Raw genomic sequence first — 25810 nt, 5'->3', positions numbered from 1 at the left:
GATGGTAGACCGTTACTTGAGCCTGTTATTTTCCATGAGACCATACCGATTAACTTAACTGTTGGCATCCTACATAGAGAAGACATATCCTTACTGCTCATTTCTTCTCCGTCTATTCCCATAGTTCTGGGGTACTCCTGGTTGAGGAGACATAACCCTATTATTAATTGGGAGTCAGGGGAGATAGTTTCGTGGGGACAGAATTGTCAAGAGAAATGCTTGCGGAAAGTCTCACCTCTCGGCTTAACCAATACATCGGCTAACTCTGACAATCCTACAGAGACACAAATTCCGTCTCAGTATCTAGATTTAAAGGCTGTATTTGACAAAAAGAAAGCCGATACCTTACCCCCACACAGGTCCTTTGATTGCAAAATTAACCTACTCCCTGGTACCATGCCGCCCAGAGGTCATGTATACCCGTTATCTACGAAAGAGAACTCAGTTCTAGAGGAGTATATTCACGAAAATTTAGACAAGGGATTCATTAGAAGGTCCTCCTCCCCTGCCGGGGCTGGATTTTTTTTTGTTAAAAAGAAGGATGGTTCTTTGAGACCTTGTATTGATTATCGAGGCCTAAATAAGATAACCGTTAAAAATGCCTACCCGATCCCCTTGATTACCGAACTCTTCGATCGTTTGAAGGGCTCTACAATTTTCACCAAGTTAGACCTCAGAGGGGCATATAACTTGGTGAGAATCCAGCAGGGACATGAGTGGATGACGGCATTCAATACTCGATATGGTCACTATGAATATACTGTTATGCCTTTTGGGTTATGCAATGCACCAGCTGTATTCCAGGATCTGATAAATGAGGTTCTTAGGGAATTTCAGCAAGATTGCGTCATTGTATACCTAGATGATATACTCATTCATTCTAGTGACATTGAGATTCATCACAAGCAAGTCAGGAGGGTTTTGCACAAGCTCCTCCAGCATGGCTTGTACTGCAAGTTGGAGAAATGTAGCTTTGATCAAACCCAGGTAACCTTTCTCGGCTATGTGATCTCTGGGGAGGGATTTAAGATGGATCCGGATAAGCTCCAATCCATCCTAGAGTGGCCTTTACCCAAAGGTCTTAAAGCCGTACAGAGATTTATTGGTTTTTCTAATTATTATAGGCGCTTTATTAAGGGCTATTCTTCCATTATCGCACCTATCACTAACATGACCAAACAGGGGGCTGATACTAAGAATTGGACTACTGAAGCTCTCCTGGCGTTCAAAACTCTCAAGGAGCTTTTCGCTTCCGCTCCAATTTTAGTTCACCCCGACACTTCTCTGCCTTTTTTACTTGAGGTAGACGCATCAGAGACTGGTTTAGGTGCTGTCCTATCTCAAAGGTTGGGTATTGATAAACCATTACATCCATGTGGATTTTTCTCTAAAAAATTGACCGGTACTGAGAGCAGGTATGACATTGGTGACAGAGAATTACTAGCGGTTATCAAGGCTTTGAAAGAGTGGAGACATTTATTGGAAGGTACTTTACATCCTGTTACCATTCTGACAGACCACAAAAACTTGTCTTATATCGGAGAGGCCAAGCGTCTGTCCTCCAGGCAGGCTCGTTGGTCGTTGTTTCTTACCCATTTCAATTACGTTCTGACTTACAGACCTGGGTCAAAGAATTCTAAAGCCGATGCGCTATCTCGCCAATATGAGCCCTCTGCCTCAGTTGAACCACTGTTGTCCTCCATTGTACCCAAATGCAATATTATTGCTAATACCAGTCTCAAAATTCATTCTCCGCTACTTGACCAGATCTTGAAGTCACAACATCTAGCTCCCGGAAACACTCCTGAGGGAAGAAACTTTGTTCCTCCTGAACTTCAACTGGAGCTCTTACAATGCTTTCACGAAAGTAAAATAGCTGGTCATCCTGGTATTCGCAAGACATACTCTCTGATATCCAAGGATTTCTGGTGGCCTTCACTTCGAAAAGATATTGAGGAGTTCGTCGCAGCTTGTGAGACTTGTGCCAAGACTAAACTACCTCATGCATCTCCATGTGGCCTGTTACACCCCTTGGACATTCCTGAGAAACCTTGGTCCTGTTTGTCCATAGACTTTATCGTTGATTTGCCTGCTTCCAAGAGACAGACTGTTATTCTCACGGTGGTGGATAGATTTACTAAGACGGCCCATTTCGTGCCATTACCTAAACTTCCGACTTCTCCTGAATTGGCGGAGATTTTTGCGAGAGAGGTTTTTCGCCTACATGGGATTCCTTCGGAGATTGTTTCTGATAGAGGTTCTCAATTTGTCTCACGTTTCTGGAGATCCTTTTGTTCTCAAATGGGTATCAAATTGAACTTCTCCTCTGCCTATCACCCTCAGTCTAACGGAGCTGCTGAACGTACTAATCAAAAGATCGAACAGTATCTGCGTTGCTTTGTTTCCGAACACCAGGACGATTGGGTCGGTCTGATTCCTTGGGCAGAGTTCGCACACAATAACCTTGTTTGCGATTCAACTCGCTCTAGCCCTTTCTTCATGAACTATGGCTTTCATCCTTCGATTTTTCCTTCGGTTTCCTCTTCTCAGGGGATACCGTCGGTTGATGATCATGTCGCCAACCTGAAGAAATTATGGGATCAGACTCGGCAAATTCTATTACATAGTTCCTCGCTGTTCAAGAAACACGCTGACAAGCATAGAAGAGCGGCTCCTGTTTTTGTTCCTGGGGATAGGGTATGGTTGAGTACTAAGAATATTCGCCTAAAAGTTCCATCTATGAAATTTGCTCCTCGCTACATAGGCCCTTACAGGGTTCTCACTCGTATCAATCCGGTTGCGTATCGCCTTGCTCTGCCACCTGCCTTACGCATTCCTAACTCCTTTCATGTCTCCTTGTTGAAACCTCTTATTTGCAACAAATTCTCCTCTAAGGTCTCCTCACCTCGTCCTGTTCAGGTGGAGGGTCGGGAGGAGTACGAGGTCAGCTCCATCATTGACTCCAGAATTTCAAGGGGAAAATTGCAATATCTGGTCAACTGGAGGGGATATGGTCCTGAGGAGAGGAGTTGGGTACCTCAGGAGGACGTTCATGCTTCTCGCCTTCGCAGAGCATTTCACCTCCGCTTCCCATCTCGCCCCGGTTCATTCCGCCCGGTGGGCGTATCTGAGAGGGGGGGTACTGTCAGGGTACCTGAGGCCTCTACCTCTAAGGGAGGTAGAGACTTGGTGGTTTATCCGTCCAGGCGAGCTGTTTCCTCCGTTCCTCGCGGTTCATCCAGTCACTTAAACACCGGCCGCGAGGAATCCACGTCCTTTTCTAGCAGGACGCTCAATACGTGACGTCATGACGCTATCACGAGCGACCTGTCACTCAAGTGTCCGATATCCAATCGGTACTTGTCAGAGGCGTGATTACCATCCAGAGCCAGGGTATTTAAGCTTACTTCTCACTTCAGCTCATTGCCCTGTCGTGGTTCTAGCTTGTCTAGTCACTCAGTGCTCTGGTATTCTAGTTTGCTCTATTGGTTTTGACTCGGCTCGTTGTACTTCCCTGCTTCTCTGTTATCCCTTGACCCGGCTTGTCTCTCGCTTATCTGTCTTCTCGTTCCCTCGACCTCGGCTTGTCTCTCACTATTCTTTATTACTCTCGGTACGTTAGTCCGGCCATTCTAAGGCCCGGTATACGTACCTTTCCACTCTTTGTACTCTGCGTGTTGGATCCCTGTCCCGATCCTGACAATGTCGTCCCTTCGCACGGTGCCATTCCTGCAGGGTGGCTCTCGTGTAGGGGGGTCCTCGTTGCCCCTTGTCTGGGCTCTCGGGGGCAGCCAGGGTAGGATCGCGACGGGGGTTCCCTGCATGTGTGTCTCCGCTTGTTTCCACAATTTTTGTGTCCCCGAGTTTGTCCACTCTGCAATCCGCAGGAGGTGGCAAGCCTTGTAGTATAGGGAGAAGTCTGGGAGGGCTAGTCCCCCTTTGTCTTTCGGTTGTGTTAGGAGCGCATGTTTTAGTCTGGGTTGTTTACCGTTCCATACGTACTGTCCCAGTGCGGTGCGTAGCGAAGTAAAGAACGCGCGTGGGATTGTCATCGGGATGGTCTGGAATAGATATAATAGGCGAGGGAGGAAGTTCATCTTGACTACTTGTATAATCCCTAGCCAAGAGATGTGTGGGTATGCCCACTCTTGCATTTCCTCGCGGAATTTTATGAGGATAGGGGTGAAGTTTTCCTTAAACATCCCTCCCTCTGCCCTTGTCAGCCAAATTCCCAGATACTTAATCTTTTGGGTGGCCCACTGGATCGAGTAGTGCTGGCGAAGGGGCTGTTCCCTCTGTGCGGGTACCGAAATGTTCAGTATGTATGATTTCGTTAGGTTAATTTTTAAGTTAGAGATTTTGCCAAATGTTTGGAAGGCTTTTAGAATGTTCGGGAGCGTTACTTCGGGATTTGTGACATAAAACAGTAGGTCATCTGCATATGCAGCTATTTTGTGCTGTGTTGCCCCTAGGGTTATACCACAGATGTCTGGATTGTTTCTGATGGCCACCATGAATGGTTCGAGGGCTAGGACAAAGAGCATTGGCGATAGGGGGCAGCCCTGGCGAGTGCCATTGTGTATGTCGAGTGGTGCAGTTAGTGCTCCGTTTACCACCACCCGTGCTGACGGTTTAGTGCACAGGGCTCTTATCCACCCCATGATTCCCGGGCCCAGTCCTGCGCGTGTGAGGGTCTGAAAGAGGTAGGCCCAATTCACTCTGTCGAAGGCCTTCTCCGCATCCGTGGATAGCAGGAGGAGGCCTATGTATGAGGGTGAGGGTGCGGATGGTATTGTCATGAGCTTCCCTTCCCATGACAAAACCCACTTGGTCTGGGTGTATTAATGTGGGTACATGAGTTTGTAGTCTAGTGGCCAGTATTTTCGCCAACAGTTTTAGATCGCAGTTTATGAGCGAGATGGGTCGGTAATTGCCACAGTGCTCGCTGTCTTTCCCTTCTTTGGGGATGATGGTGATGTGTGCCTCCAGGGACTGCTTGGTAAACTGGTGTCCCTCTCTGATTGCATTAAAGGTGTCTAGGAGTGGGGCGTATAGTACGTCTGCATATGTCTTGTAGTAGCATAGGGGTAGGCCGTCAGGGCCCGGGCTCCTGCCTGGTTTTGTGTGTTTTATTGCCATTGATAGTTCCTCAAGTGTGATCTCTTCGTCTAGATGTTCTGTTATAGTGTCGTCAAGTATTGGTAGCGTGTGTGAATCTAGGTAGTCATTTATGTTGTCCAGTAAGTGCTTGTGTGCTGGTTGCGTCTGTGGTCTTGGCAGTTCGTATAGTTTCGCGTAGTATGCTCTTATCACTTCTTGTATCTTAGCTGGGTGACGCTGTAGTGTGCCTTTGTCGTCTCTGATACGGTCTATGTAGGTCAGTTGCCTACGTTTGGCCAGCATGCGTGCCAGAAGTCTGCCACTTTTGTTTCCATGGAGGGAAAAGAAGGCTTTGTGGCGGCGTGCGTCCCTATGGTATCTCGTCTGAAGTAGTGCAGTCAAGTCCCTGCGTAGTGTGACTAGTGCTCCTTGGTGTTCGCCTGTCTGGTTGTTTTTGTTTATAGTGTCTAATTTGTGTATGTCCGGCAGTATGTTCGTCATGGCGGTCTCCCTCTGTTTTTTGAGTTGGGCACTTTTTTGTATGAAGTGGCCCCTCACCACGCTTTTATGGGCCTCCCAGGTGATCGTGGGAGTTGTTTGGGATGGCACATTGAGAGTGAAGTATTCTCTCAGGATTGTGCCGATGTCAGTCTTGACGTCTGGTACAGTTAGGAGGTGTTCGTTCAGGCGCCATTTGGCTTCTTTGGGTCTGTATAGGGGGGAGGCTAGTGTGAGCGTTATGGGAGCGTGGTCTGACCACGTAGCCGTGTCTATCTCTACTTGCATGGTAAGTGAGAGGTGGTAGTGTTGCATGAAAAAGTAGTCTATCCTTGTGTATGAGTTATGCGGGTGTGAGTAGAAGGTGTAGTTTCTTTCGTCTGGGTGGTGTGCCCTCCAGCTGTCCACTAGTTTGTGTTTGGTGAGTTGTGTTTTAAGTGCAGTCAGTTGTTGTGCTGGGATGTGTGATGATCCTGTAGATGTGTCCCATTTCGGGTCTAGCGCTAAGTTGAAGTCCCCCCCTAAAATCATTATGCCCTCGGCGAACTCTGCAAGTGTGCGTAAGATCTGTGTTAGGAACCGGTAGTGTCTTCGATTCGGGGCATATATGTTTGCAAAAGTGTAGGTCTGTTCCGCTATTGTCCCTTTCAGGAAGACGAACCTGCCCTCTGGGTCAGTCACAACCCCTTTTTCTTTGAAGGGGAGCCCTCTATGTAGCAGGATCGCGGTCCCCCTTGCCTTGCCACCCTGATAGTCACTGAAATAGCCCATGGGGTATCGGTGGTCTTGTAGTTTGGGTCGAGCCCCCTCCCTGAAGTGTGTCTCTTGTATGTAAACTATGGAGGCTCTGGAGGTGTGAAATTCTCTGAGTGCTGTCGATCTCCTTTCGGGCTTGTTTAGCCCTCTTACGTTAATTGATACTATTCTAAGGTTGGCTGGTGTAAGCGTCATGTCTTGTCGTCTGTCTAGTTATTCCGGGTGGGTTTCGGTCTGTCTCTGTCAGTCTTGTGTGGGGCGGTAGGAGTGGGGGTCAGGGGGGAAAGTACGTCGCTCAGCGGCGGTAGGGTTGGGGCGTCTGGGTGGGATCCGAGGTTTGGGCCCCGTCACAGGCCTAATGTCTCGTCCACCTAGGTTTTGTCGCCTATCCCTTGGGACAGTGGAAGGAAGGCTGAAGTCTCTCAGTGAGTCGTGGTATCCCTGTGGTTGTCTGCCCTGGGTTACCTGTCTTCTCATTACTATCTGGTCTGGGAAGTCCAGTTCGGCGGTCCCCTGGGTCTCCCCTTCAAGGCCTGATCAGGTGTTGGGTCAATGTTTGAGCGTCCTCGCCTTGGACGTGCAAGCATCTGCGTAACATCTATAATACGTAACAGTACATATCAATTAACATTCAACAGTTTTCAACTTGTGTAAATGAACCTGCAATCCCCATCTGGTAATATTGTTTGGCAGTATTGATTCCCTCCCTCTGACGTGTCGTGTTAGGTGGTGGTGTGGGTGAGCACCCTTGTCTGACCACATTCCCTTATCCCTGTTTTGTGTTTACCAGGCCCAACCCCTACGGCCCCCGTACTCTCATGGTGGTGTGATGCGGTGGAGCTGTGTCTCCTCGCTTGTCTAGACTGCTCCCGTGCCTGTGTCCCAACTACCTCTACTCATGACCCGTCTCAGTCAATATCATGAAGTGCGGTCTTGTGTGATTGTTCCCTGTGGGGTTTCTGAGCGAGCCGGGCCCCTGCCTCCCCGCCTGCTCCTTGGTAGGTCGTCACATGCATTCGTGGGGGCTGCGGATGCCCGGGTCGGTCTGCCGCCCCCTGCGGTCCCCGGCCTAACTTTTGAGACTTTAAGTGTGATACTGACTTAGCCGGTATCCCTTCTCTCCCGTCATCCCTCCCCCACATACATTGGCACAGCTTGCATAGCTGTGTACTTGCGTTTGTAAATGATCATGACAGTCTATCATTTTAGCTTGGTCAGGTCGTTGTCCTGTTCCTGTGGCAGCCTCTCAGTATGTTTCTAGTCTTTTTCTTTCTGCACCTTCTTGGGTAGTCTGCGGCGGCCTGGAGGCCGGGGGCGAGGTTCTCAGGTGTCGTGATGTCGGTGAACCCCTGGGTCCCGGCTGTGCCGGTAGTGTGATGGTTAGTGCGTGGAGTTCATTGGGAATGGGTGATTTCGGGGTGAGTCCTGGATGGAGTGTGTGGTTCTTCTTGGTCTTCTTCAGGGACCCGTTTTGTGTGTTTTGTTGGGTCTGGTGTGTAAGCGGTTGCTCCTCTAGGACGGTGCCTGGTCCTGCTGTCTCGTGCATTGTGTGTGTGTTGGTAAGGGATCGCTGCCGTGGTGTTGTTAGCTTACTGGCCTCGTGCTCTTTGGCGGGAGTTCCTCTCGGCGTTCGGTACTGCAGCCTGTCTCCCCTGGTCCCGGTTGAACATGTAGAGTGCCAGGGGGTCCGGCCATTGTAGCTGAGCCGGCACAATCTGCAGTACCCTTGCAACTTCGTCCAGGTCGGCTTTCTCCCTAATGTCAATTGGGCCTCTAGGTGTTTGGACCTGGAGTCCATTCGGGAAGCGCCAGCGGTAGCGGATTTTGTTCGCCTGAAGCTGTCTGGTGAAGGGGCGCAGGGCCCTTCTGTATGCCAGTGTGGTGGGCGATAGGTCAGGGTATAATTGCACCTCAGTCCCCTCCATTAGTACCTTGCCAGCTTCCCTTGCTTTCTGGAGGATATCTTCTTTAAGCTGGTAGCTGGTGATACAGCAGATTATATCTCTGGGTGTGCTCCCGGTCCGGCCTTTTGGCCTAAGTGCTCTGGCCATGTCGATCGGGTGTTGTGGAGGGCGGCCCAGGAGGGTATTAAAAATGCCTGTTATGGTGCGCTGTACCGGGGCTGCTTCATCCGTCTCCTCTGGTACCCCGCGGATCCTTATATTGTGCCTTCTGCCTCTATTATCTAAGTCCTCCAGGTGTGTTGCCATTTGCTGTAGTTGGTGTGTTCTGGCCCTCAGGATGTCTGTGTTGGAAGATTGCGCCGACGCCATGTGGTCGCATTCCGCTTCGAGATGTGACACCCTCTGGCGAAGGCCACTGAACTCTTCCCGCATGGCCTGGAGCTCAGTGGTGATGGATGCTCGCAGTTCCTCGTTGGCTGCTTTTAGGTCCGATCTGGAGGGCAGGTTGCGCAGGAGTGCCAGACATTCCGGCTGCAGCGTCACTGGGCCGGTAACCGGCGCCTCCGGCTGTGTGTCGGCGTCTCGTGTGGAGGGCCGCGGTAGGCCGCCCGAGGCCTCGGAGTCTGTGGAGGCCTGTGTGGACGGGTCCGGCGCGGGGGCCAGGTACTGCTTCATGGAGGGGTGAGTATTCCCTCTGGGGTTGTCGGTGGGTTTGAGGGTAGTCGATGCCCTGAGTGTTTTACCCATTTTTCGGGGTATTGTGGTGCTGTAAGCGAGGTAAATTGCAGGGCCTTGTCGGGAGCTCAGAGCTTACGCCGCCATCTTCTTCGGCTTCCAAGCCACGCCCGTTTTCTTGACACTATGTCATCCTTGAGGGACCCTCAACCTTAGGGTCCCCTTCCCGATGGGCTGAAGGGGTTAAAACCCCACTTACCTTAATCCCGCGCCGGGATCCCTCGGCGCTGGTGAAGTCTCCTCCCCCGCTGATGCCAGCTCTAGAGTGGAGCGTAATGTGCATGCGCGATAAGAGCCGCGCGCACATTCTAATAGTCCATAGGAAAGCATTTCTCAATGCTTTCCTATGGATGCTCTGCATGCTGGATGCGAATTTCGCATCCAGCGTCGCAGAAGCGCCTCTAGCGGCTGTCAGGAAGACGGCCACTAGAGGTTGGATTAACCCTGCTATATAAACATAGCAGTGAAGGGTTAAAACCTGAGGGACCTGGCACCCAGATCACTTAATTGAGCTGAAGTGGTCTGGGTGACTATAGTGTCCCTTTAACATATCCAGCATGTAACTTATTAAAGTGTTATCAATGCAATTGAAATATTTCCAAAATTCATGAGAGTCAAATATACCCCATAAAACTCACAAGTGGCTGAACAGAACTCATTCCACTGAGCATTTAAAAAACAAACAGCAAAATAAATCAAAAACAGCACTACTATTTACATTGATTGCTAGCTAGCCGTGGACCCCATATGGAATTGAATGTTGGTGATATACCCTGGTTTTGTAACATGCACCAGAAAACCTAGATTTAGAGCAGAATGCAAAATCACTGTTCTTGTGTTGTTTTATGGGCTATTTTTATACTACATGGCTGTAACATGGATCTTACGTGCTATTTACGCATGGCAGCAATTTAATTGCGTAAAATATATCTCATTTAGGTTTATTTTCTATTTCAGTGCATTCTGAATACAATATTAATGCCTTTACTAACAGAAATCCGCAAAAAGGTTTATCCATGATTTCTGTGTGAAAATTATGTAAAGTTTGCTGTCCAAAGGAACGCAGCACTTACAGTCAGAATGAATATGTTTCTATGAATTATCAAACAAAGCACACTTTTTTTTTTTTAAATTAAAATAAATAAATAAATAGAATGTAGAACAGAGTCATCAAACACTGTATGTGATGACATCAACAGTTAAATTGTACAAAGCAAAGACATTTTAACGGTCCAAACAGAGACTCTCAAAGGCAGCACTTTGCCCATACATCTGACATCAGAAGATGTGTTCTACAATCAAACACCAACAACAAAATCCCAAATAAAAATATATAAAAGGCCTGCAGACTACAGATGTGTTTGAAATGATAAAACCCATTTAAGGGAGAAGCAGAATAGAATAAGCAGAAAAAAAAATAAAAATCTCTGAAATTAAACTGACTCGCATAGCACCAGATCTCCTTTGCTAAATCACTTGACAATTACTAGGGATGAAGATGAGCCGTCCAGAGAAATGGTTTTCATTGTTTAGACTGTATAATTTCAAGCTTGGCTGGCTATTTTCAAAAAGCTGCATAATGATTACCCCAGAAATATCCCTATGTCCTTATTTCACAGGACGTCAATGCTACAGTAGGCGTGACAAAGCTTCCCACCGGAGATGGAGTTCTACATTTCCATTTGACTTCAAAGCATTCTTTTATGATTACTTAACACTCCTAAACACATTGAAAGTTCTGGAAATTGAGGGTTGCGATTCATTTCTATTGTTGATGTTAAGAAGGGAACTTAAATTCATAGCACATTCATACTCCAAACATGGACACAGAGAACCAAGAGATTGTGGATAAACAATGATTGTAAGAGAACATGGGGATACAATATAAAGAGATCTTTATAGAAGGACCCCATTGCAGACCGGAAAGCTTTGGCAAGCGAGGACAAAGGGAACTAAGCAAGTAATAGGGAAATAAATGCACAGAATGTACTTATTACATTGGATTAACCACACATTGTGATACGTGGCCTGCCTGCAGACGGCCTGAGTTTCAGATGTCAGAGATTTTTATATCCATGCTTTGAGGTTTCACTCCAGTGTTTAAGACAGGTTAATGCCGTGGAGATCTGTAAGCAATAAGCACATACAAAAACACACCACACACACTTGAAAGCAATGGTCCTACTGCACATACAACTTGTAGATGCAAGGAGAACACCAGGACCTCTAGAATTATACAGTACAAAGTTAATGCTCCGTGCCACCTGCCCCATTGTTACTGGTGTATGGAGCAAACTAAGAATTGTGATGGATCAAGTTTACAGAATCCCCACCCACCCTCACACACTTGTTGCGTTTAAGGCAATACAGTGGGAGAGATGGATAAAGATGATTGATTTGATTTATATTTAGCATTAGCACTGGGACTGTATAAATGTTTTATTTTCAAGTTTTTTTTGTTTTACTTTTCATACAGTAAAGAAAAAAAATGTAAACTGTAAAATGTAAATGTAAAAATTATTGAATAATAAGCTGCGGCCACCTTTGTGTGAATTTCTATCACATTCACAACACTATGTACAATAAAACTTCAACTGTCTGGCATATACACCCACCCCAGTCAAACTGCAGAGCACTATAAATGTAATCACTTACCCCTTACTATATGGGTAAGGTAGAAATAACCTCAAATAACAAACACTTTTATGGTGCAATATAACCAATATCATACAGTCAATATAGTTCTATATTGGTACACTCACATTTTTCTGAGCCCCATAGGACAGGCTCAGATCACTTTAACAGGTGTGTACTGACACTGTCACTCTTCCTCTGTATCTTGGTGTGAAGAGAGACAGTGTTCCAGGAGATTTCAGCAAAATTGACACGTAGGATAGGCCCATTTTCGGTGCACCCCTAATCATCATGTATCACTTAAAGGGACACTTCAGGCACCCAGACCACTTCTGCCCTTTGGAGTGGTCTGGGTGCCAACTCCCACTACTCTTAACCCTGCAAGTGTAATTATTGCAGTTTTTTCTAAACTGCAAAATTTACCTTGCAGGGTTAACTCCACCTCTAGTGGTCAGCCACTAGAGGTCACTTCCTGCTCTATAGCACAGGAAACCTGTGCTAGAGCGTCGCTGGACGTCCTCACGCTGTGTGGGGACCTCCAGCGTCGCTCAAATCCCCATAGGAAAGCATTGAAATTATTTTTCAATGCTTTCCTATGGGGAGCGCTAATGCGCATGCGCGGCATTGCCGCGCATGCGCATTAGGTCTCCTCGGCCGGTGGGCGGGATCAGTCTCGCCCACCGGCCGACGCAATGGAGAGGAGGAGTGTCGTGGAGGAGGAGACAGCGGCGAGGGACATCGCCGCTGCCTCAGGTAAGTGACTGAAGGGGTTTTCACCCCTTCAGTACCTGGGGATTGGTCGGTGGGATGGAGAGGGACCCTCCAGTGCCAGGAAAACGGATCGTTTTCCTGGCACTGGAGATTCCCTTTAACATATGTTAGGTCTAACCCTCTTTTCCTCTTTGTTCCATTTGTTTTACTATGTATAATGGTGATCTTATTGACTTTCCATGGACAATTGGGACATATGAGACTAATAGTGTATGCCCACTTCCATTATGGGCATAAGCAAATCGAAGGTGATGCGGCATACAGTCCGTCGCTTCGCGTCACATCCGCCCCAAAGTTCCTCTCACATTTTTCCGCCCCAAAGTTCCTCTCACAGTTATATCGGCAAAATGCATCTTGGGAGCACTACTTAAGGATTTTTATAATCAATTTTTGCTTTTAACAGTTGTAATAAATAGTTATTATTATCCAGCCTGTAGACTCAGTCCAACTACTTTTGGCTTCATTTTAAAGAAGGGTTTTGTGTCCCCTACATAGACACAAGGGTCCATACACTGAGAGCCGGGTATATTGGCTCTGGAAAAGCACACCAAGATACAGAGGAAGAGAGACAGTGTCACCACAGTGCACACCTGTTAAAGTGATCTGAGCCTGTCCTATAGGGCTCAGAAAAATGTGAGTGTACCAATATAGAACTATATTCACTGTATGATATTGGTTATATTGCACCATAAAAGTGTTTTTTTATTTTAGATAATTTCTACCTTTCCCATATAGCAAGGAGTAAGGGATTACATTTATAGTGCTCTGCAGCTTGACTGGGGTGGGTGTATATACCACAGTTGAGGTTTTATTGTAAATAATGCTCCATGTTGCGGTTATTTCCGACATTGTCTGTGATTAATTTCTAAAACAATAAACAGGTTTCTATGTAAGCACCAGGGCTGCCACCAGAAATTTTGGGGCCCCTAAGTGAGCTCAGGGTCTGGGCCCCTGGGGGCCCGCCTCCAAAACCACCCACAGAGACCGCCTCCAAATCCCGCCCACAGACACAAACACATTCACTGATACAAAAGGACACAGATACACATACACACACTGATACATACTAACAGACACACATACTGATACGCATATAGGCATACATACTGACACACACATACAGAGACATACACACATATACAGACACACAGGCGTACATAGTGACAGACACATACTAACATACATACAGACACACATGCATAAGGACATACAGACACAGACACATTCATAATGACATACAGACAGACATTCATACTGGCATACATACATTCATACAGACAAACATTCATAATGACATGCAAACATACATACACGGACATTCATACACACATAATGACATGCATACAGATAGACATACATGCATATAGACATACATTCATACTGGCATACATACATTCATACAGACACTGACATTCATACATACACCCATTCATAATGACATACAGACATACATACACTGACATTCATACACACAGACAAACATACATACAGAGAGATACATACACACAGACAGACATACATACATACATACACACAGACAGACATACACACACAGACACACATACACAGCTCATTTTCCAGCCACCCTCCTGTCTCTTACCTTTTCTTTGCAGGAGGGTGGCTGGGACTGATGGGACTGGCAGTCGGCTGGCTCTCCGTCTTCATTGCCGGGTGCGCGCTCCTCCCGCGCGGAGTGAGCTTGGAGGAAGTGACCACTTCCTCCCAGCAGCACTTTTTTTTTTTTTTTTTTTTAAAGGGGCCCGGTCGCGCTATACCACGGCCACAGCGCTGACCGGGCCCGTGAAGATATGGGGCCCATCGGGTGGACCTAAGTGCATGGGCCACCCGATTGGCCCCATCAATGTGCAGGCCTCGGTGCAACTGCACAGGCGACAGTTCTGCCGCTACACGTGGGGCCTGGGCGGCCGGGTCCCCCAGGCCCGTGACAACCGTTATGGTTGTCACCCCCTGATGGCGGCCCTGGTAAGCATAACTGACACACGGTAATAGGTTACTCATTAAAATGTTTTGTGTGTATTTTTTATTTATAACTCCTCCCCCTACACTAAAAGTTTCATACATACACACATTCATAATGACATACAGACATACATACACTGACATTCATACACACAGAGAGATACATAAAGACATACATACACACAGAGAGATACATAAAGACATACATACACACACACAGGCATACAGAGAGACACATACAGACATACACACAGACAGAGACACACATACATACACAGACAGACATACACACAGACAGACATACACACACACACACAGCTCATTTTCCAGCCACCCTCCTGTCTCTTACCTTTTCTTTGCAGGAGGGTGGCTGGGGCTGATGGGACTGGCAGTCGGCTGGCTCTCCCTCTTCATTGCCAGGCGCGCGCTCCTCCCGCAACTGCACCGCGGCAGTTCTGACGCTACACGTGGGGCCCGGGTGGCCGGGCCCCCCAGGACCGCCGGGCCCGTGACAACCGTTATGGTTGTCACCCCCTGATGGCGGCCCTGGTAAGCACAACTGACACACGGTAATAGGTTACTCATTAAAATGTTTTGTGTGTATTTTTTATTTACAATATCCCCTCCCCCCACACTAAAAGTTTCTGAAACAATATTCAGTTATAAGTAGGGTGAAATAACAGATCAAGGCCAAACACACACAAAAGTTTGTATAGCTTTGGAGAATAAGTAATATGTGTACCATTTTTAAATAAAATATGAAAGAGCAGGCAAAACACATTTCTTGTATTTCTTATGGGATTCATATTCAATTGTAGGTTATAACAGAATGGCACAATCATAAAACACAACATGGCAACCAAGAAAAAAATTAAATGACCCCTGTTCAAAAGCCTGCATACCATTAGTTCCTAATACTGTGTATTGCCCCCTTCAGCGTGCAGTCTTTTGTAATAGTTATCTGTGAGGCCCCTAACTCTTGCAGGTGATCTAGCTGCCCATTCTACTTGGCAAAATGCCTCCACGTTATGCAAAGTCTTTGGTCGTCTTGCATGAGCCGCACGTTTGAGATCTCCCCCAGAGTGGTTCGATGATATTAAGGTCAGGAGACGGTTATGGCCACTCCCGAACCTTAAACTTTTTCTGCTGTAACCAACTTGGCCTTGTGCTTGGGGTCATTGTCATGCTGGAAAGTCCAAGGGCATACCATGCACAACCTTCGTGCAGAAGAATGCACTTTGTCTGCCAGTATTTTCTGATAACATGCTGCATTCATCTTGCCATCAACATTCACAATATCCCCCATGTATTCAAATGTATTTAGACTTTTGATCAGGGTCATTTAGGTATTTATGTTATCATTACGATTTACAAAGGAGCCAAACAACGATGTGATAATAAATGGCTTCATATGATCACTATCCTTCAATAAAAGACGTATTTTATTTTTTAATTCTTTATTTTCTGTTGTGCATGGTATAACAATAGGCTTGCTCAGCCACGATAGCAGTGTCACAAACAATAAGGTAAGGAACTATTGAGACATAACGTGGCATATGAGTAGACAGCACATCAGTCATATTTTCAAAATCAATGCCACAATGTCACAATTTCAGCCAGGGTATGCAAACTTTTCAGCACAACTGTATGAACTCAAATAACTGCACACACAAGCAGTCACATACACTATATGGACAAAGTATTGGGACATACCTCTTAATTATTGAATTCAGGTGTTTCAATCAGACCTGTTGCCACAGGTGTGTAAAAAAAGGACCTACTCATGCAGTCTGCATTTACAAACATTTGTGAAAAAAATGTGTAATTCTGAAGAGCTCGGTGAATTCAAGCATCGTACTGTGATAGGATGCAGTTTGTGAAATTTCATCCCTGCTAGATATTCCAGAATCAACTGTAAGTGGTATTATTAGAAAGTGGAAGCGTTTAGGAAAAGCAGCATCTCAGCCACAAAGAGCAAGATCACTTAAAGTCACAGAGCAGGTTCACAGAATGCTGAGGTGATTGCTACTTCCAATCAGGGCCGGCGCGTCCATAAGGCGGCACAGGCGGACGCCTTAGGGCGCCAGAGGAGGGGGGCGCAAAAATCCGAATCCCCTGCCTCTGGCTGGAGACTCGGATTTTTAATCTCACCTCTCTCCCTGCAGCCAGCACACAGGAGCCTGGCAGTGAAGTCAGCCGTCCTCCTCTGATGATGTCAGAAGGGGGCGGGACTTCTACTGCTCCCAGACTCCCCAGCGGTCCTGATTGCAGCTCCAGCCTCCAGCCTCCAGTGCAGCCCATCCCATCCCATCCCATCCGACCACCAGGGGTAAGATTCTCCCTCCTGGACCAAGGTAAGTCTCTGGGAGGGGGTGGGGGAAGAACTTGTAGCATTTTTTTTTTTTTTTAAATCAAAACGTTTTTTTTTTCAGCCCCTGCCCCCACCATACTCCCCCCTGCCCCCACCATACTCCCCCCTGCCCCCACCATACTCCCCCTGCCCCCACCATACTCCCCCCCTGCCCCCACCATACTCCCCCCCTGCCCCCCACCATACTCCCCCTACTCCCCCTGCCCCCACTATACTATCCCTGCCCCCACTATACTGCCCCTGCCCCCACTATACTGCCCCTGCCCCCACTATACTCCCCCTGCTCCCCCTGCCCCCACTATACTCCCCCTTCCCCCACTATACTCCCCCTGCCCCCACCATACTATCCCTGCCCCCACCATACTATCCCTGCCCCCACCATACTCCCCCTGCCCCCACCATACTCCCCCTGCCCCCACTATACTCCCCCTGCCCCCACTATACTCCCCCTGCCCCCACTATACTCCCCCTGCCCCCACTATACTCCCCCTGCCCCCACTATACTCCCCCTGCCCCCACCATACGGCCCCTGCCCCCACTATACTCCCCCTGCCCCCACTATACTCCCCCTGCCCCCACTATACTCCCCCTGCCCCCACCATACGGCCCCTGCCCCCACCATACGGCCCCTGCCCCCACCATACGGCCCCTGCCCCCACTGCCCCCACTATACTCCCCCTTCCCCCACTATACTCCCCCTGCCCCCACCATACTATCCCTGCCCCCACCATACTATCCCTGCCCCCACCATACACCCCCTGCCCCCACTATACGGCCCCTGCCCCCACTATACTCCCCCTGCCCCCACTATACTCCCCCTGCCCCCACTATACTCCCCCTGCCCCACTATACTCCCCCTGCCCCCACTATACTCCCCTGCCACCTCTATAGCCCCTGCCCCCACTATACTCCCCTGCCACCTCTATAGCCCCCTGCCCCACCATACTACCCCTGACACCTCTATAGCCCCTGCCCCCTCTACAGCCCCTACCCCTCCAAACTGCCCCACCATACTACCCCTGCCCCCTTTACAGCCCCTCTATAGCCCCTGCCCCACCATAGTTCCTCTGCCCCCTCTACTGCCCCATGTGCCCCTCTACAGCACTTCTATTTCCCTCTATAGACCCTGCCCCCACCATACTGCCCCCTTTACAGCCCCTGCCCCCACTATACTCCCCCTGCCCCCACTATACTCCCCCTGCCCCCACTATACTCCCCCTGCCCCCACCATACTCCCGCTGCCCCACCATACTCCCCCCTGCCCCACCATACTCCCCCCTGCCCCCACCATACTCCCCCCTGCCCCCACCATACTCCCCCCTGCCCCCACCATACTCCCCCTGCCCCCACCATACTACCCCTGCCCCCACCATACTACCCCTGCCACCTCTATAGCCCCTGCCCCATCATACTACCCCTGCCCCCTTTACAGCCCCTCAATAGTCCCTGCCCCCTCTACTGCCCCATGTGCCCCTCTACAGCACTTCTATTTCCCTCTACAGCCCCTGCCCCCTGCCTCTGCCCCCCTTTCACACGCCTCTACTGCCCCTGTCTCCCCCCTCTACTTCCTCTACCCGCCTCAACAGCCCCTGTCCCCCTCTCTACTTCCCATTTACCCCCTACCATACTGTCCCTGTGACACCACTTTATTGCCTCAGTGTCCCTCGTTACAGCCTGTGCCCACACCATACTGCCCCTGTGTCCCCCCTCTACTGCCCCTGTGTCCCCCCTCTACTGCCCATTTCCAACCACATTGCCCCTTTGCTCCCACCACAGCCCCTATACTCCCTTCTACAGCCTCTAACTCCCTTACTTCACATCCCTTCCACTCCCTTTTACCCCATAGCTCCAGCACAGCCCCTATTCCCTTACTACAGTCCTTACCCCCACTACAGCCCCTCTCCCCCAAATTGCTGCCCATATCCCCCACACTACAGCCCCTGTTCCCACTTGCAGCCATCAACCTACTTCAGTCCCTAACCCCCTACTACAGCCCCAATTCCCCACTACATTTCCTAAGCCCCCAATTACAGCCCCTAACTCTCAACTACAGCCCCTGTCCCCCTACTACAGCCCTTAACTCCTTAATTAGAGCCCCTATTACCCCACTAAAACTCACTACCACCTCCCCCCCCACCCAAGATTAGGTTCTGGATCTGCCCCTGCTCTGTATACCTGTCTGCATGTCTCTGTATGACTGTCTGTCTGTGTCTGTATGTCTCTATATGACTGTGTCCGTGTGTTTCTGAATGTCCCTGTATGCCTGTATGTCGCTGTATGACTGTATCCATATGTCTCTGTATGCCTTGTTCTGTATATCTTTGTGTGACTGTCTGTGTATATATGTCTCTGTATGCATTGTTCGTTATGTCTCTGTATGCCTGCATCTTCATGTCTCTGTATGTCTGTGTTTGTATAACTGTGTTTTTATTTATCTATATGCCAGTGTCTGCATGTCTGTGTGTGTGTGTGTGTGTCTGTATGACTGTATGTCTGTGTACCTGTATGTGTTGATTGTATGACTGTGTGCCTGTATGGCTGTGTTTGTTTGATTGTGTGCCTGCATATTTCTGTGACTATGTGCCTGTAGCTATATATCTATGTCTATATCTATATGGCTTGGGAGGGAAAAGTTACACAAAGGAGCCTGAGGGGAAGAGGGACACACAAAAATCAGGCTGAGGGGAGAGACCCACAGAAAAGGGCTGTGGGAAAGAAAGACACACACAAAGGGGCTGGGGGGGGGGGGAAGGAGATACACATGGGGGTTGTAAGAGACATACAAGGGGGTGTAAGACACACTAAAGGGGGGTACAATACACTACATGGGGATTTCAAAAGGCTGGATATGAGACACCGCTAAAGATACATCTTATTTGTGTGTGGGGGCGGCAAAATTCATCTTCGCCTGTGTAGCCAAAAATCCTTGCACCGGCCCTGCTTCCAATTCCAAAGCTGAAAAGTTCCAAACTTCCACTGGCGTGAATATCAACACAAAAACAATGCGAGGGAGCTCTGTGGAATGGGTTTCCATGGCCGAGCAGCTACATGCAAGTCTCAGATCACCAAGTACAATGCCAAGCGTTGGATTGAGTGGTGTAAAGAACTCTGGAAGTGTGGAAACTTGTACTGTGGAATGATGAATTACGCTCTTCTGTTTAGCAGTCTGATGGGCGAGACTGAGTTTGGCGGATGCCAGGAGAACGTTACCTGACTTACTGTATTGTGCCAACTGTAAAGTCTGATGGAGGAAGGAGAATAGTACGGCGCTGTTTTTTCAGGAGTTGGGCTAGGCCCCTCACATGCAGTGAAGGGAAATTTTAAACAATGCCATGCTTGCAAGTTTGTGGGAACAGTTTGGGGAAGGCCCTTTTCTGTTCTAGTATGACTGTGCCCTAGTGCACAAAGCAAGATCCATAAAGTCATGGTTTAATGAGTTTTGCCATGACCTCAACCACTTTTGAAATGAACTGGGACGGAGATTGCGAGCCAGACCTTCTCCTCCAACATGAGTGCCTGACCTCACAAATGCTCTACTGGACGAATGGGCAAAAAAATCCCACGGAAACACTCCAAAATCTTGAGGAAAGTCTTCCCAGAAGAGTGCAAGTTGTTATAGTGTATGTACATCATCATAAATGTAGGTCAGAAATCTACAGTGACAATACGGATTATATTTTGTTGTAGTAGACTGTTGTCTACTAAACAGTGTTTTAAATGAGTGTGTGGCGTGTTGCCAATGTAGCATAGATGAGACCCAAGAAGTTGAAACACTTTATGCTGCTAAACAGTTGCTTTACTTAGATCCTAACCTACACTTCAACTCAAATGATTACCGTATATACTCGAGTATAAGCCGACCCGAATATAAGCCGAGGCCCCTAATTTTACCCCAAAAAACTGGGAAAATGTATTGACTCGAGTATAAGACTAGGATGGGAAATGCAGCAGCTACTGGTAAATTTCTAAATAAAATTAGATCCTAAAAAAATTATATTAATTGAATATTTATTTACAGTGTGTGTATATAATGAATGCAGTGTGTGCGTATGAGTGCAGTGTGTGTATATGAATGAAGTGTGAGTGTGTGTGATGCAGTGTGTGTGTGATGCAGTGTGTGTGTGATGCAGTGTGTGTGTGATGCAGTGTGTGTGTGATGCAGTGTGTGTTTGTGTATGTGTTGGTGGGGGTGGGCATTTTGATATATTATTAATTATTGTATTAATTATTATTTTTAATTTTTTCATATTATATTTTTTTATTATTATTATTTATTATTTAATTGAATTATTATTAATTTTTTTTTTTAATTAATTATATATTTTTTTCGTCCCCCCTCCCTGCTTGATACATAGCAGGGAGGGGGGCTCCTTCCCTGGTGGTCCAGTGGGATTGGTAGTTCAGTGGGGGGGAGAGGGGGGCTGGCAGAGCTGTACTTACCTGTTCTGCAGCTCCTGTCAGCTCTCTCCTCCTCCGCGCGGTCTGTGCAGCTCCCTCTGTCAGCTCCCACTGTAAGTCTCGCGAGAGCCGCGGCTCTCGCGAGACTTACACTGGGAGCTGACCGAGGTGCTGAACGGACGGCGCGGAGGAGGAGAGAGCTGACAGGAGCTGCAGGACAGGTAAGTACAGCTCTGCCAGCCCCCCTCTCCCCCGGTCTGTATTATGGCAATGCAAATTGACATAATACAGACTCTGACTCGAGTATAAGCCGAGTTGGGTTTTTTCAGCACAAAAAATGTGCTGAAAAACTCGGCTTATACTCGAGTATATACGGTACTTTAAAACAGCAGGCTAGGCTAGCTCCAAAGGATGCCTAGAGAAAAGGGGTCTGGATCTGTTAAGAGGGACAATGCTGTGTGCACACACTTGCAAACTGCTGTATAATATTTAAGGATTGTTGATCAAAGCAGTCTTTCAGTATAATTGTGTATGCTTGGAAGAGTTTTAACTTTTCTTTCTTGTGATCTGTAGATGTTACACATTAGTTTATTAGATAAAGCACAAGCAGATAAACATACCCCTATTAAAAAAAAACTAAAAACTTGTTACACATATACCACATAAATTCTAAAACAGAAACATTATCTATAAATTATGTAGAAAAGCTGGCATTTAAATGCAATTTTTAAATCACTTTACTGCAACTGAATCCCCCCTTTTTCTGTATCTGGTTTTATTTGCACATAAACAGCCAAAATGTGAGGATATAAAGTCAAAGGTGTGACGGAATAAAGGTCACTAATATGTCTGTTTTTATTCTCCTGAGTAAAGACCATTCAAATGTTTTTATATGTAATATATGCATAAATGATTAACACTTACGGAGTCCAAAGTCTGGGAAACGCATCGACTTCCTCCCTAGAGTATTCATCCAGTCTCTTGGGGATTTTCCTCGGTTGCTGGATTTCTGTAACAAGATTCTTCAGAATTTCTTCAGGAATATCCTAGAAAAATAAATAAATAAGGAAATAAATAAATAAACCAACAATACAATTGCTATAGAAAAAAGAACTGCATGAGGCAAAGAATAAGGTTGTCTGTGGATCAGCATGAGCAATTCCTTAATGGAGTGCGCTATGCACCAAAACCACTACAGTTTAGGTCTCTCCCAGTGTATACACCCTAGCCACTCTCATACTGCACTGCTAATGTCAAAGTGGCGCGTCAAAATAAAGAGAGCAAATAGACAGGTGCTTACATTTACTTGCACTAGTGCACCCATTTACTTTTTAAACAAGGTAAGCACAAAGGTGATCAGTGCGTGAATAATCAATAAACAAAAAAAGAAAGAAAGAAAACTCTAGGCAAACAACTTTCTTTCAATTTTTCTTTTAAGTTGAAAATAATAATAATAATAATAACTATAATGCAAGAAATAAAATACTTACCTAGAACTTCTGCAAAGACAACCATGGAAGGGCTCAGCGAATCCGGAAGCTGTGGTTCTGGTTGTTGTGGTCTGATCTAAGACCATAAGATCCAGCAGAGGTTTAAGGGATAGGTAATTTGTCCTCTAGCTACAGTTCCACTCAATGTACCGCAGCTGCTAGCTGTTTATAGACAGCCCAGGTCAAGGTTTTGTTTAGCAATAATCAGAGCCGCTGATCTTGCATGCGCACCCTATTTTCTAAGGAATGAGAGAGGTTCATCCTAGTTGCATGGACAAATCTGACAGATTTGAGACTGCGTCCTTTATTTAAGTTCTATGCTCCAGGGTCAGGCTTGTAGCTGCAGAGATTTTAGCAAATACAGGTCAGCCTGAGCAGAGAGAAAATACCTGCTCCTTACTGAACTGTATCTTTTGCAATTATACAAAGTTGTTATGGTTCTTAGGTACACATTTTTGGAACGGTTTAAAAAAAAAACCAAAAAAAAACATGCATCATCTGGAAAAACGTGCTCTTTTTTTGAGACTAGAGTGTTTCTTTAAGACAGTATGAACAATACTGATGGCAGAATACAATAAGCCAGTGATGGCGAACCTATGGCACGCGTCGCCGGAGGGTGCGCTCCGCCGGCGCATCCATAAGGCCGCACAAGTGGCCTCCTTATGGTGCACCGGCCCGGCGGGCGCAAAACCGGAGTGACCGGCAGGAGGTGAACGCCTGCCAGGTACTCTGTCTAGCGTGGCCGAGCACGCCGCGGTACAGGAACTTATGTTTCCTGTACCCGGGTGGACGGAAATGAAGTGCTCACAGAGAGAGCATAGAAACATAGAATGTGATGGCAGATAAGAACCATTCGGCCCATCTAGTCTGCCCAGTTTTCTAAATACTTTCATTAGTCCCTGGCATTATCTTATAGTTAGGATAGCCTTATGCCTATCCCACGCATGCTTAAACTCCTTTACTGTGTTAACCTCCACCACTTCAGCTGGAAGGCTATTCCATGCATCCACTACCCTCTCAGTAAAGTAATACTTCCTGATATTATTTTTAAACCTTTGTCCCTCTAATTTAAGACTATGTCCTCTGGTTGTGGTAGTTTTTCTTCTTTTAAATATAGTCTCCTCCTTTACTGTGTTGATTCCCTTTATGTATTTAAATGTTTCTATCATATCCCCCCTGTCTCGTCTTTCCTCCAAGCTATACATGTTTAGATCCTTTAACCTTTCCTGGTAAGTTTTATCCTGCAATCCATGAACCAGTTTAGTAGCCCTTCTTTGAACTCTCTCTAAGGTATCAATATCCTTCTGAAGATATGGTCTCCAGTACTGTGTACAGTACTCCAAGTGAGGTCTCACCAGTGTTCTGTACAATGGCATGAGCACTTCCCTCTTTCTACTGCTAATACCTCTCCCTATACAACCAAGCATTCTGCTAGCATTTCCTGCTGCTCTATTACATTGTCTGCCTACCTTTAAGTCCTCAGAAATAATCACCCCTAAATCCCTTTCCTCAGATGTCGAGGTTAGGACTCTATCAAATATTCTGTACTCTGCCCTTGGGTTTTTACGTCCAAGATGCATTATCTTGCACTTATCCACATTAAATGTCAGTTGCCACAACTCTGACCATTTTTCTAGTTTACCTAAATCATTTGCCATTTGGCTTATCCCTCCTGGAACATCAACCCTGTTACATATCTTAGTATCATCTGCAAAAAGACACACCTTACCATCAAGACCTTCTGCAATATCACTAATTTAAATATTAAAGAGAATGGGTCCAAGTACAGATCCCTGAGGTACCCCACTGGTGACAAGCCCAAGCTTCGAATATACTCCATTGACTACAACCCTCTGTTGCCTGTCACTCAGCCACTGCCTTACCCATTCAACAATATTGGAATCCAAACTCAAAGATTGCAGTTTATTGATAAGCCTTCTATGTGCAACAGTGTCAAAAGCCTTACTGAAATCTAGGTAAGCAATGTCTACTGCACCACCCTGATCTATAATTTTAGTTACCCAATCAAAAAAATCAATCAGATTAGTTTGGCATGATCTCCCTGAAGTAAACCCATGTTGTCTCTGATCTTGAAATCCATGTGTTTTTAGATGTTCAACAATCCTATCCTTTAACATGGTTTCCATCACTTTCCCCACTACTGAAGTAAGGCTTACTGGCCTATAGTTGCCCGACTCCTCCTTATTACCTTTCTTGTGAATGGGCACAACATTCGCTAACTTTCAATCTTCTGGGACTACTCCTGTTAACAATGATTGGTTAAATAAATCTGTTAATGGTTTTGCTAGTACACCACTAAGCTCTTTTAATAGCTTTGGGTGTATTCCATCAGGTCCCATTGACTTATTTGTCTTTACTTTTGACAGTTGAAATAGAACCTCTTCCTCTGTAAACTCACATGTAATAAATGACTCATTTATCCTTTTTTTTAACAGAGGTCCCTTTCCTTCATTTTCAGCTGTAAATACCGAACAAAAATATTCATTGAGGCAGTCAGCTAGACCTTTATCCTCATCTACATACCTTCCTTCTTTTGTTTTTAATCTAACTAATCCTTGTTTTACTTTTCTTTTCTCATTTATGTATCTAAAAAAAGTTTTGTCCCCCTTTTTTACTGACTGTGCTATTTTCTCTTCTGTGTGTGATTTGGAAGCTCTTATAACTTGCTTAGCCTCTTTCTGCCTAATCTTATAGGTCATTCTGTCTTCCTCACTCTGGTTTTTTTTATAATTACTAAATGCTAACTTTTTGTTTTTTACTATTTTGGCCACATCTGCGGAGTACCACAGTGGTTTCTTGAATTTTTTGCTTTTACTGACAAGCCTAATGCAATTTTCTGTTGCCTTCAGTAGTGCAGCTTTTAAATAATCCCATTTATTTTGGACTCCATTTAAGTTGCTCCAGTCTGATAATGACTCCTTTACACATATTCTAATTTTAGAAAAGTCTGTTTTTCTAAAGTCTAAAACTTTTGTTTTTGTGTGGTGTGACTCAGTCACTGTTCTTATATTAAACCACACTGACTGATGATCACTGGATCCTAAACTTTCACCTACAGTAATATCTGATACCAAATCGCCACTAAATCTAGTATGGCCTCTTTACGAGTTGGCTCCTCAACGACTTGTTTTAGAGACAATCCCAGTAGGGAG

At 46.5% G+C, this 25810-nt stretch overlaps 1 protein-coding gene across 1 annotated transcript in view; it reads right to left on the bottom strand.

Moving 5' to 3' along the window:
• MRPL13 (mitochondrial ribosomal protein L13) overlaps nt 1–25810 on the bottom strand; it is a 97983-nt gene that overhangs the window by 26592 nt on the left and 45581 nt on the right. Inside the window, exon 6 of the mRNA XM_063451105.1 lies at nt 22072–22193. Coding sequence (XP_063307175.1) covers nt 22072–22193 — 122 coding nt within the window. The remainder of the gene's footprint in view (nt 1–22071; nt 22194–25810) is intronic.

This window comes from Pelobates fuscus, chromosome 4 (genome assembly GCF_036172605.1).
Source record: "Pelobates fuscus isolate aPelFus1 chromosome 4, aPelFus1.pri, whole genome shotgun sequence".
NCBI classification, from domain to species: Eukaryota; Metazoa; Chordata; class Amphibia; order Anura; family Pelobatidae; genus Pelobates; species Pelobates fuscus.
Note: the sequence above shows the minus strand (reverse complement) of the source record. Positions and strands in the feature narration are given on the sequence as shown.